This window comes from Primulina eburnea, chromosome 13 (assembly GCF_022965805.1).
Source record: "Primulina eburnea isolate SZY01 chromosome 13, ASM2296580v1, whole genome shotgun sequence".
Taxonomy (NCBI): domain Eukaryota; kingdom Viridiplantae; phylum Streptophyta; class Magnoliopsida; order Lamiales; family Gesneriaceae; genus Primulina; species Primulina eburnea.
The window spans coordinates 30,523,705-30,536,345 of NC_133113.1; the positions used below are offsets into that span (position 1 = coordinate 30,523,705).

Below are 12,641 nucleotides of genomic sequence, written 5' to 3' on the forward strand. Positions count from 1 at the left end.
CAGGGGAGCAAATTTCTCCAGTCATAACGATATAGAACTGCAATTTGTGCAAATTGTAAACCCTGTTACCGTTGGGTTTATACAAGCTAAGTAGTGCACTGGCTTTGCCTGAGTCATAATCTTGCACTTGAGAGAAACTTACAAGACAGCTTATGTTCGAAATCAAACATGCAAACTAAAGCTCATACGTTATTAACTCAGACTTCAATTGTTATCTCAAGGAATATTGGGAATATATTGAAGTAGTGAAAGGTCCATACCTCCAGTATGGGTCCACGATCAGCACCAAGCAAGTGAATCTCATCCAATATCATGAGCCCAACCTGAAAACAGATTTCTCAATACTTAATGGATGGAAAATTCAGATCTTAACACAATGTGAACACTTCAAGGTAAATTCACTGCATAATCTATCTTTAAGGACAAATTCTGGAAGCACTAGCGAGAAATAACACAGGGCATGGTTCAGAATTCAGACCATTAAACCTAGAGTTTCTATTCAAGAAATAATTCCTCCGAAGATTAAGAGAGAATATTTTGCCTACAAAACAACAGCCAACAAAAAACAAATGGTTCACCTTCTTGACATAACCTCGACTGTGCCAGTTACGACTGATGCCATCCCACTTTTCGGGAGTAGATATTATGATGTCTGTAGATAAAAGAGCTGTCAAATCTGGGGTATAATCACCAGTCATCTCAACCTGATAAAAAATCACAATAGGCTAATCATGTTTGGTATAATTGTGCAGAGATGAAAAGGAAAAATAAATAAATAAATAAATAAAAGATCTCACCATATGTTTTCCAAGTTTGGAAACAAGACGCTTTCTCCAATCATTCATTCTTTCTCGAACAAGAGCCTTTAAAGGTGCTATATAGATAACCTGCATCTCGCAACAACTAAATCATCTATACAATCAAAACAACCACATGAACTGTGACATTTTACCAACATATGCATTTTTTGATAAGAAACGCTATATAGATAACCTGCATTCTCGCAACAACTAAATAAGCTCTTGTTACATCAATAACAAATAAAGCCTCAATCCCAAACTAAATCTGAAATCGAGAAATGCTTAAAATATGAGCACTTCCTTGTCCGAACGGCAACCCTAAACCCAATCTTTTCCCAACATTCATCAATCGACTCTGCTACATTGTCGAAGATCCTGCTATTCCGCTCTATCCAGATTGACCAACAGATTCAATGGACTGCCAAATGCCAGTAATTCCTTTCTTACCAAGATCACGATCAATATCTAAGACAAGCATTTCACATGCTGATCTCGGAGCAACCCACACCAAACCCAACTCCTCTAGAGCTTTGGACTAAATACAATTCGTGAACGGACAATGCATAAATAAATCTTTCTACTTCAGGCAAAAGACACACCAATTCGGACATAGTGCACAATTAGGCCAGTTTTTGCAACTTGTAGCAAGTTGGCAATTTACCCAGAGCTACAATCCACAAGAATACTTGAACCTTGTACGGGATCGATTATTTCCAAAGAAATTGAAAATGAGGGGGAAAAAAAGAAAAACACTGATTAGAAAGAATGATTCATAGAAAGGTTCAACTGAGAAAGGTCCTGAAGATAGAAAGGTTCAACAGAGAAAGGTCTTGAGGAAGGACAAGCCCTAAAATACTCACCTTCCACATTCAACCCAACATTATCTAAAACCCCTAACAAAGAACTCAACTCACTCACTTCCCCATCACTCAAATCCCTTCCGAAATGTAAAACCCACGATAACGAAGAATTTAGCCGATCTCTTTCCTCTTGAATGAAACGGATAAAAGGCTTGTTATGAAGCAAAGGGATATGAAATCAAGCTGGGTAATGTTCTTTAAAAGATGACTCTCCCAACCACTTATCCTTCCAAAATCTACTGAGATTTCCCCTTTAGCCACTGTCCTCACCAGTTGATGAGAAGTCGGTTAAGTATGAGAAATAATTTCCAGGGAGTTCTAAATGTAATGTTCGTTGCTAAACCCACATCTCATCCATTATCATGGATCCCATATTTGCTCATAATAACTTTCTTCCATAACGGCGCCCCCTCGACATAGTCTCTCCACCACCATTTCCCCATAAGTGTCTTATTCCTCTAACAAATGTTTTCAATACCCAGTCCCCCTCTATCTTTCGGTTACAAACCTGCTCCCACGCGGCCAAATGACAATGCGATCTCCATCCCATAAAAAATTCTTCATAATCTTCTCCATAACCTTCGTTACACCTTTTGGTACGGTACCCTAAAAAGAGACATGAAACACATTGGAAGAGCATTCAACACCACCGAAATCAAACTTAATCGCCCCCTTGATAAAAAAAAAAGCTTTCTTCAAGCTTGCCAACTTCGACATCTTAGACACTATGGGTTCCCAAAATTCAGTTTTCATTGGATTTTCCCCTCATGGAAACCTTAGATATTTAATAGGTCACTACTCCCTCCTACACCCAATCTCTATAGCCAGCCCCACTATTTCTACTTCTATACAATTTATTCCCAACGGTGCATATTTTTCCAAACTGATCTTTAATCCCGACATTTGGCAGAATAAATTCAAAATCTCCAACAAAAGCCGCATATAATTTTCACTCTCAATAAAAAAACAGTGTCATCCGCAAATTAAATATGTGATACCTCAACTTCCTCACTACCAACGTCCATTCCCCGGATCTCGTTCAATGCCTTCGCCTTGTCCACCAATCTACCCAACACATCTACCACAAGATTAAACAGGAAGGGAAAAAAGGATCCCCTTGCCTTAGACCTCTCTCTCCCTTGAATTTGCCTCTCCGCCTACCATTTATAATGACTGAAAAAAACAGTCGAGATGCAACCCTTAATCCACTTCGTCTATTTCTCTCCAAACCCTTTCTTTTTTGTAAAATAAACTCCAAAAAACTCCAATTCACGTTATCATAAGCTTTCTCAAAGTCAACCTTAAACACCCACCCTTTCTTCTTTTTGTATTTCATCTCCTCCACCAGTTCATTGGCAATAAACAACAACCAAGAATTTGTCACTCTCCTTTCAATGAATGCGCATTGATTCTCTGCTGCGGTTGTATTTAAAACTTCCTTCAATATTTTTGATAAGACTTTAGAAAATAATCTTATACAGGCTAGTTGTCAATCTGATTGGCCTAAAATCCTTAACCTTGCTCGCATCTTGTTTATTTGGTATTAGGCATATACATTTCATTGGCGATACCATTTACAACACCTCCCTCAAAAAATTCGTTGAACATCTTCACAAAATCATCTTTGACAGTATCTCAACACTCTTGAAAAAATGTCATTGTAAAACCATTTGGGCCTAGAGCCTTCGATCCATCACTTTCAAACAACACTTTTTTAATCTCCTCGTCTGAAAAAGATTTCTTCAACTCGTCTCCAGCCTCACCATCAATCAGACTCCACTCCACTCCTTCAATGCTCTCTCCCCTACTGTATAAATTACTGAAAAACTTAATTATGGAATCTTCGATTGGCACCTCATCATAAATATACATAATCATAGTTAATCCAGACACTAGGGTTCAATAATAGAAAAAAGGATTCATGACCAAAAAAAGTCCCAAAGGGAAGACTGTGTAGATGCCTCATCAGAGTTACTAAGAGTTGATAAGGTGACAGTGATGCATAGATCTTACACCTCAAGCCATGCTGAGGCTCGGTGTTACAGTGAGGCACAAACCTTGACCATGAAGCATACATCTAGTCTAGGTGCACCATGAAGAATTAAGATACGTTTTAAACAAGCCTCAAATGCAAGGATTGTATACTTTAAGGTAATAAAATGTAACATTATCCATATGTGCATGTTCAGTAATGCATTTGGTTAATTATCATGTAGCATCTAGGTAAGCATCAACAAATTAAGATGTGTTTCAAACAAGCCTCAAATGCAAGGATTGTATACTTTAAGTGTAACCCAATGTAACATTCGACTACACGCATATTAGCAATGAATACTTGGTTCATTATTGTGTAATGCTTTGGACTGTTCCTATTAGACAGTGCTATTACATAATTTTCTGCATAAATCAATATTCTGATTTAATCCTCAATTAATTAACTCGTGAATCTAGGCTACAGAGCTCATGTGTGTCCTAGTGTGCCTTGCTTCCTTAACAAATGTGTCGTTACAACCGATGACTGAAGCTTTTCTTGTGTGCATGCTCGTGAACAAACATAAGAACTTCCGAATTTTTTGCCATTCTGGAAATTTTGGCTTGCTATTCATAAAATTTCTATGGGCGAACATGACGTCAATTATTAAAAACAACAGCCTTTGTTAGTTCGCAACTTTGATGTCAAATCATTTTCAAAATTGATTCCATATGCATATTCTCCCAGCATATTAAAATATCATTCAAACATTGATACTAACATTGCTGTATCTAACAGCTTACTAACAAAACTAATGTCGTTACAACAAGCCAAGTAAAGTCACGATCGTCAAAGCTAATACAGATAGACCAGACACATCTGCCTCACGGATGGACATTTGAGCTCTGGGGAAACTACATTATTTAGTAGAAATAATGGACACTCGAGGCCAACAAAATTTAATCCTATGATTGGGTAAACATAGATACATCATAACTTTACAAATCCATATCAATGGGCATGAAATAGCCGCAGGATAAACAACAGACTGAGTTTTAAACGTCAAAATCTATTGTTAACAGATTCAACAGCCCTTTGGGAACTAGTAGGAAAATAACATGGTGGTTTAGAACGCAGTGCAGGAAATTTATTAGCCCAGTTTACACATAAAGCTCGCTCAAAAGGTTTGAGTTGGCCCAGTTTACAAGTAAAGCTCACTCAAAAGATTTGAGCTGACGAACCAATGTAATGATTAAGCAAATAAAGTTTGGCAAATACCCATTAATATGCCAAAAGCAATTTGCAGAAATCGCAGAGTGAAAAAGGAAAATTATGATGCCAAATTAGCATGAGGAAACAAAAAAAGTACCTTCATATCCGGTTGAGTATTAAACAGATGAAGCATAGCAAGCTCAGCTGATATGGTTTTACCACTTCCTGTTGGGGCTCCCAAAAGAACATTTTGATCTGTGTGATACAACACATGGAAAGCCTGTCAAAATAACCGAAACACCGCCTCAGAATCAATAAACTTGTGAATGCATATCAGATAGAGAATTTTGGATATCAAGAAAAGGAGAAAGTAACAAAATAAAGATTAATCAAAACCTGCGTCTGTATGGGGTTAAAGTGTGAAAAGTCATACAATGCTTCATAGGTTCTACAGCTAAGTGCGGTCACAGGAAGGGGTTTCAGATCAAGGAGTTCGGTATGAGTAGTATGTGCCTGAGGAAAGTATAATGATTAGTTGTACAAAACTCAGAAATGGTTAATTCCACCACAAAAGAAAACACAGCATTAATTCATAAGTCAACCTCTGGCAGTGCAAGGTTCTGGATTGATATAATGTAGAAAGCCTCTGCATGCAACCACGAATCGGAAATTGCACGAATGATGTACTGAGGAGGGTGTGGCTCAAAGATAGGAACTGTGAAAGATAGTTTCTGAGGTTCCCCTTTGGCCATGCGCTTTGTTAATGAAAAGAGCTCTGAGTGATATATATGATCATTCTCAGAATCCTACAAAAAAGAAACAAATGATCATTAATTCAATTCTGGAGGAAGGCAAGACGGCCAAACATTGTACCGTGTTCCAATTTTTCGAGTATTCTTTTTTATCCACTCTCACAGAACCACCGTGACTTGAAACATAAATGAGCCATTAGAGAAAACAGTTCCATCGATGGGCTAACTGTTTGACTACATTTCAATTAGGAAAATTAAATTCAAACATTGACATACAAGGAATCGAGAATATATCAAAATTAACATGCATAATTAATTCATTGAGTAGTACAAAGGGAGGCTGCCAGAATTCTAATTCTAATAGATGAAACACAACTGGATCCTGTTTTATTTGCTCTTGTATTTGGTGGATTCACATCTTATTAAACTATTACAGATCTCTCACAACGGCTTTCTGACAGAAATTCAACAAAAACTTATATCACCCTTGAACTTCAATTTCTAATGCAACCGTCACATATGTCTTTATTACCTCCTAAGATTATCTAGCAGATATTTGCTATCTACGCGCACATGCAACAGATAGAAAAACACAGATCTTCCTCAAGAGAATTAAGTGACTGAATAACTACAAGTAACACGTGAATCAAGCACACTGTCCAGCATGAACATTTATTAATCAAAACAAATCAAACTACCAGTTAGATATCTCTCACAATGTTATTCACGAATCACTATCTGCATGCAAATTAAGTACTACCTATGAAGTCTTCACTTGATGCAGTAAATTAGATTTTCATTTCATTTAATCGTGAACATTTCTCGTGTATTCTCAAAAGAATATTAGCATCACAATATTTAGAAATCAGGAGGCTTGGTGGATTCAAGAACGCAATTTGAAGAGGTTGGCACTCCATAAATTATTTACACGTACTAAAAATAAAGACCATTAGCTAGAGATTAAGTTCACAGAAATTTAGGTACTGCCACACTTGTTTAAGATTAGCATTTGTGCCATTATTGTTTTCATGCATGGTACAACAAGACTTAAAAAAGCAAAAATCTAATGAAAGATATGACCAAAAATAAAATATACTGACTTGGACATATACTGGTTCTCAGTTCCAAGACCATTAATAATACTAATGACACATGCGCGTACAAGGCTAATGCTTATTTTATCTGTTCTCATTAAAGTAAAATATAAACTTGAATATATATAGAGCCATACAGAACATGCAGTATAGAAAATTCATTTTGTCAGACAGCTGTACATTTTTCTCCTCTCATAAAGTAACTTCTCTAAGCAATCAAGTTAAGTTCGGACTAAATTTTGTCAAGACAAGTCCTCGTCACTCATTATTTGCTTTCAGTCTTTCATATGTCCTAGTTGTCAGATTCCATCATGCAATTTGCCATCTATAGAAAAAAGAATGAGAACTCCTTTAAACTTAGGAAAAATTTAGTAAAAACGTACCTCCACTAAAATCCACCAGCGTTGTACAGTACCATGAAACCGATCTTTCCAGACAAACTCAGGGGTAATAATCAAATCAACCTAACAGAAATAACTTGTTTCTTAAGACAATTCAAAAGCTACAAAAAATTTCAATTGCAGGAGAAAAAAAGAAAAAGAAAGTACAACCAACTAGTCCTTACCTTCAGAACAGTTCTTGTGATTGGACTAACTGTAGCAAATAACTGGACCATTGGGAAATATCCCAAGTATTGTTTGACCAACTTGAATACACAAGAAACCAAAACAAATTTTATCATCGGGAAACCACCAAAACAATTGAATATCTCCTAAAATAACAAGTAACTGAAGAAATACCTTCCCTCCAGGAGCATAGCGAATCAAAGCTCCTATGTCTTTCTCCTGCATCTCATATAGGCGATCTAGGTCCACTTCTCTTTCCTCAAGCTTCCTTAGAATCTGACATAGAATGTAAAACAATAATGATTTAGAAACTAATTTAATTTTACAACAAATATCAGCCAAACAATTAATTGCAACATACTTCCACAGAAATATCTTTGTCAAATTGTCTGAGAGGATGTTGGTGGGGCCAAATTTGACGATCCACGGCCTTGCAGTACTCTAACATGAAAGAAGACATCTCACTCCACCCTCTACACAAACAAATCTCAAATAAGGCCCGCATAACACGAGCCAAGCTTGAACTAATATATGCTGCATCAGAAACTAGTGAGAAAGTATCGATTGAACCCCTGGATATGTACAACTGCTCAACAAAAGCAAGTCAATAGTGTCAGATAACAATGTCTAATTCTGCAAAAACTACATTTATTACCAGTCAAAGATCAGCATGATACCTGTATAAGAATCGAAACTTTCCCATGTTTATTTGATGGACCACCCTTAACTTCTAAAGGACATTTGCGAGTCATCAATTCAAGCTCATTTTGTTCCTCCTCTCGAACAACAATATTTTCAAATTCAGAAGAATGGGCAATCATGTCGATCACCTGCAAGAAGATGAAATAAAATAGAAAGTTGTGAATCGATATATGATATTCTGACACACATCTATAAAAGAGTCTATTAATATGTCAACTGTCAGAAACAACGGTGCTGCCAGATAATTCAATATTTGTAAACAGTGCATCAGTAATGGTGCTTGCATCTCTAAATAACATGCACTGCAGTCCCTACACACCTCTCATGCGATTTTTGAAAAATACAATGCCAGGACACGGAGTGAGTAAAAATGTTTAAAATGAATGAGCTCCACCTTTTCCCATCACAAGATCAATATTGAGAGATCAACTCTAAAACCTTTAAACCTTTTCCATTCAGTTTAAAATGAATGAGCTCCACATTGTTTTATTACAATGTACAAAACACCATTCCCATATGCCCTTAATTACTAACTTAGTAGCTACAGAGTCTGAGTTAAAGAGATAAAACAACAATCACTGTAGTGTGGAAAGATTTAGTATTGAGCGCTTCCTGAACTTTCCTCCCTATACCATTCAAAACTTAAAAAGAAAGCTGAAAAAATACATATTTTTATGTGTTGCACAGGAGAAACCTATTTACGTGACAAACAATGATTAATACATTAATAACACTGACCAAATAGCATAGGCACCAAAAATGTAAATTTGTGATCATTGATCAATCATCAATTACCTCGCTATCACTCATGTGGCGTTTCAACATTTCATTATAAGTTTCAACACTGGAGTATTGGATATAAAAGTGGCTTGCTATACGACCAAGCTCAGTACAATAAAAATTTCCACTCTTCTCATCGAAGCGCATCATTTTTGCCTTATCAAGAGCACGTGCAGAATCAGAGACCAGAGATCTTTGCTTTAGACTCAGCGAAGGATCAGCAAGTACCTATCAGTTGTATTCCACAATTTTAATCCTAGCACACAAATATACATACAAAGACCAACACATATGCATAAACAGAATTATACCATAGATAAAGTTATGGATACAACAATGCAGTTATTTCGAATTGGTACAAAAACTACTGAAAATAATGCAATCGATACAAGTTTACTTGTGACTCAAATTAAAATCAAACGAATAAATGAACTATAACTTTTTTTTTTTATAGGAAATTGAATATATTATAAAGACTTAGGTTACAACATAGTGCGGATAAGAAATCCACAACACAATACAATGGTACTAAATAACCCATCACTATATGATAGCATCATACTACCCTCATTACTTAAAAAACCCTTGACAGAGAGCAAAGCTATTACATACACGCATATTTCCAGTCCCTAACTAAGTCAGAGATCCCTAAATGACGGAACTCTTTCAAGTTTGTTGTGCAGGCTGCAATTCTGAATTTCAATTTTTCCCATACTTGATCGACTGAATCCTCAATATCATCAAATATTCTTCTATTCCTTTTCAACCACAGTGACCAAAATACATAAGGTATTATCAGTGTCCAGAATTTGCCGAGCTTTTTGTGTGATTGAGTCACGAATTCCGTAAAAAAAAGATCTCTTGCTTGCCTCGGAACAACCCAATGAAATCCCATCTCTTGTAAAACTCTGGACCAATTACCCATAGCAAATGAGCAATGCAACATCAAATGATCCAGATTCTCCTCGTCATTTCGGCATAAACAACACCACTGTGGGCACAAAATACAATGTTCCACCTTCTTTGCACTGAGTCGGACGTGGGAAGCTTCCCCAATGCCATGATCCACGAGAAAATCTTAATCTTTTGTGGGACATGTATTTTCCAGATATTATTAAAACAACTAAATGCAGTGGAATTGGATAGATTGAAAAAAGAATTATAAAACGAACTGACAGAAAACAACCCTGAAGGATCTCCCAACCAAACTCTATAATCCTCAATATCCATATTCAATCTGACACTCTGAAGGACACCCAATAAAATTGTAAAATCCCCAAACTCACCCTTTGTAAGATCTCTTCTAAACCTCACATCCCAAATGAAAGAGCAACCCCCCTCAACATTGACAACTTCTATGAACTGACTGATAGGTTTATTGACCAAAGCAGAAATGCGAAACAAAGAAGGAAATCTAAATCTAAATGAGACGTCTCCCTCCCAAATATCCTCCCAAAAACGAACGAGATTACCCTGCTTAGGCACAACCCTAACAAGTTGATGGAAAGCCTTGTAAGACCGAGAAATGAACTTCCAAGGACTTCTGAATGTCACTTTATCCGCCAAGCCCAAATCCCATCCATTTTCCTGTATGCCGTAGATGTTCTTAATAATCTTCTTCCACATGGACCCCCTTTCCACCGACCCTCTCCACCACCATTTACCAAGCAATGCCTTATTTCTGAGACATATATCCCCCAATCCTAAACCGCCTTTATCCTTAGGCTTACTCACTTGCTTCCATCCAACCACATGGTAGTGTTTTTCCCCATCATCTCCATCCCACAAAAAATCCCTCATCATTTTCTCCATCATTGTTGCCACCTTGACCGGAACTTTGAAAATTGACATGTAATAAGATGGTAATGCACAAAGAACAGCTTTAATCAAAATGGTTCGGCCGCCCCTCGATAAGAATCCTTTTTTCAAACTTGCCAGTTTCTTGGACATTTTAGAGAGAACGGATTCCCAGAATTCCAATTTGTGGGAATTACCTCCCAAAGGTAACCCGAGATATTTAATAGGCCAAATTTCTTTTTTGCACCCAAAAGACAGCGCCAACTCTTTAACTTCCCCATCCTCGCAATTCAATCCCAACACCACACTTTTCCCCAAATTAATTTTGCAGCCCAGAAATTCTGCCAAACTTACTGATTATGTCCAATAAATGCCACCACATCATTTCTTGAGTTTGCGAAAAACAAAGTATCATCCGCAAATTGCAAGTGTGAGATTTCCAATTTATCTTTCCCGACTTCAAACCCCTTAAATTCATTATCCTCCCTCGACTTATCCACCATCCTCCCCAACACATCGGCAACTATATTGAATAGAAACGGTGATAAAGGATCCCCTTGTCTTAAGTCTCTTTCCCCTTTGATTTTCCCACATGGTTTTCCATTAACAATGATCGAGAATGACACATTAGATACACAACCCCTTATCCACCTTGTCTATCTCTCCCCAAAACCTTTCATGCGAAGCACGTAGTCAAGAAACTGCCAATCAACCTTATCATAAGTTTTTTCCAAATCTATTTTAAGCACCAAGCCTTTTTTTTTCTTGCGACGATATTCTTCCACCACCTCGTTTGCTATGAGACAACAATCCAAAATTTGCCTCCCCTTAATAAAAGCACATTGGTTCTCCGCCACTGTTTTACCCAAAATTTTCTTCAATCTATTAGTCAACACCTTAGCCAATATCTTGTATAAACTCGTAATCAAACTAATTGGTCTAAAGTCATTGATCATTCTGGCATCTTCTTTCTTAGGAACAAGACATATGTAAGTCTCATTGGTAATTCCATTAACAATCCCATCTACGAAAAAAATCAGCAAACACTCTCAATAAATCCACTTTCACCGTTTCGCAATTATTTTCTTCAAGTGAGAGTACAATTTTTAATTATTTAACTTTTAACAATTATATAGAATAACCAATGAAGAATATCAATTTGATACATTTTACAAATTAAAGAGAAAAGCATTATTCAAATGTTATATAATTTTTTTTATCATAAACATGACAGTAAAAATATGGCATTTACTTGATGTATTTACACTTGAGAGGCATATTCTTGTTCCTTTTATTTATTTTAAATTAAATTTAATTATTAGTGCTAAATTTTTCTATTTTCACTCTTAGAAGGTAAAATATCTTATTAAATTGAAGTTAACCAATTTCACACGCTACATATCAATTTAATCGATTTCAATTATTCTTATATAAATTTAATAACTACCAATTGTTATGTATCACTTTAAATAAATGTCGACAGTTCATGTACCTTAGTGATTTTTATTCATTAAGTAAATATGTATCAATTTAGTCATTTTTCAACAGTTATTTACCGATTAAACAATAAGCCATAGTTCAAAGTCCAAAATAAATTTTATTTTTAAATCATCCAAGACACGGCATTTTAAAATTTTCAAATATCTCACACACCATTATAATACATAATATATATTATATCACATCAACAACCAACAATATCTCCTTCAAATAAAATATCAAGCATGCATCACATTTTTAATACAGTCTTCCATCCAATCTTTAGCAAATTGTCCCAAAATATTTTCCCAAGACATCAAAAAGCAATGCCGACATTAAATTTCCACATTTCAAGTAGGGTAGGAATGAAGAAAAAATTACATGATATTTTCACGCAACGGCAGCACAGCAACTATGTTCATAATAACAGTAAAAAATAAAACTTAAAACACTAACACAAGTCTAGAAGATACCTCATCCCATCCAATGCCATATGCCAAAGGATTCATTTTCATCCTTATGAAAAGATATGTATACCCAAGCCAAGCACAGGCTTCTTTAACATTTGTTACAGTGCCTAGTGCCACCTCCGCATTTAAATTATCTTTTAAGGAATTAATAAACTGC

At 36.1% G+C, this 12,641-nt stretch overlaps 1 protein-coding gene across 1 annotated transcript in view; it reads right to left on the bottom strand.

The window, feature by feature from the left end:
• Window positions 1-12,641, bottom strand: part of LOC140808998 (DExH-box ATP-dependent RNA helicase DExH14) — a 40,770-nt gene that overhangs the window by 14,003 nt on the left and 14,126 nt on the right. The window contains exons 21-33 of the mRNA XM_073166428.1: window positions 12,488-12,637; window positions 8,754-8,966; window positions 7,934-8,086; window positions 7,618-7,842; window positions 7,431-7,532; window positions 7,256-7,336; window positions 7,074-7,154; window positions 5,447-5,650; window positions 5,241-5,357; window positions 5,002-5,124; window positions 798-887; window positions 579-704; window positions 261-323 (exon numbers count right to left, since the gene is read on the bottom strand). Coding sequence (XP_073022529.1) covers window positions 261-323; window positions 579-704; window positions 798-887; window positions 5,002-5,124; window positions 5,241-5,357; window positions 5,447-5,650; window positions 7,074-7,154; window positions 7,256-7,336; window positions 7,431-7,532; window positions 7,618-7,842; window positions 7,934-8,086; window positions 8,754-8,966; window positions 12,488-12,637 — 1,728 coding nt within the window. The remainder of the gene's footprint in view (window positions 1-260; window positions 324-578; window positions 705-797; window positions 888-5,001; window positions 5,125-5,240; window positions 5,358-5,446; window positions 5,651-7,073; window positions 7,155-7,255; window positions 7,337-7,430; window positions 7,533-7,617; window positions 7,843-7,933; window positions 8,087-8,753; window positions 8,967-12,487; window positions 12,638-12,641) is intronic.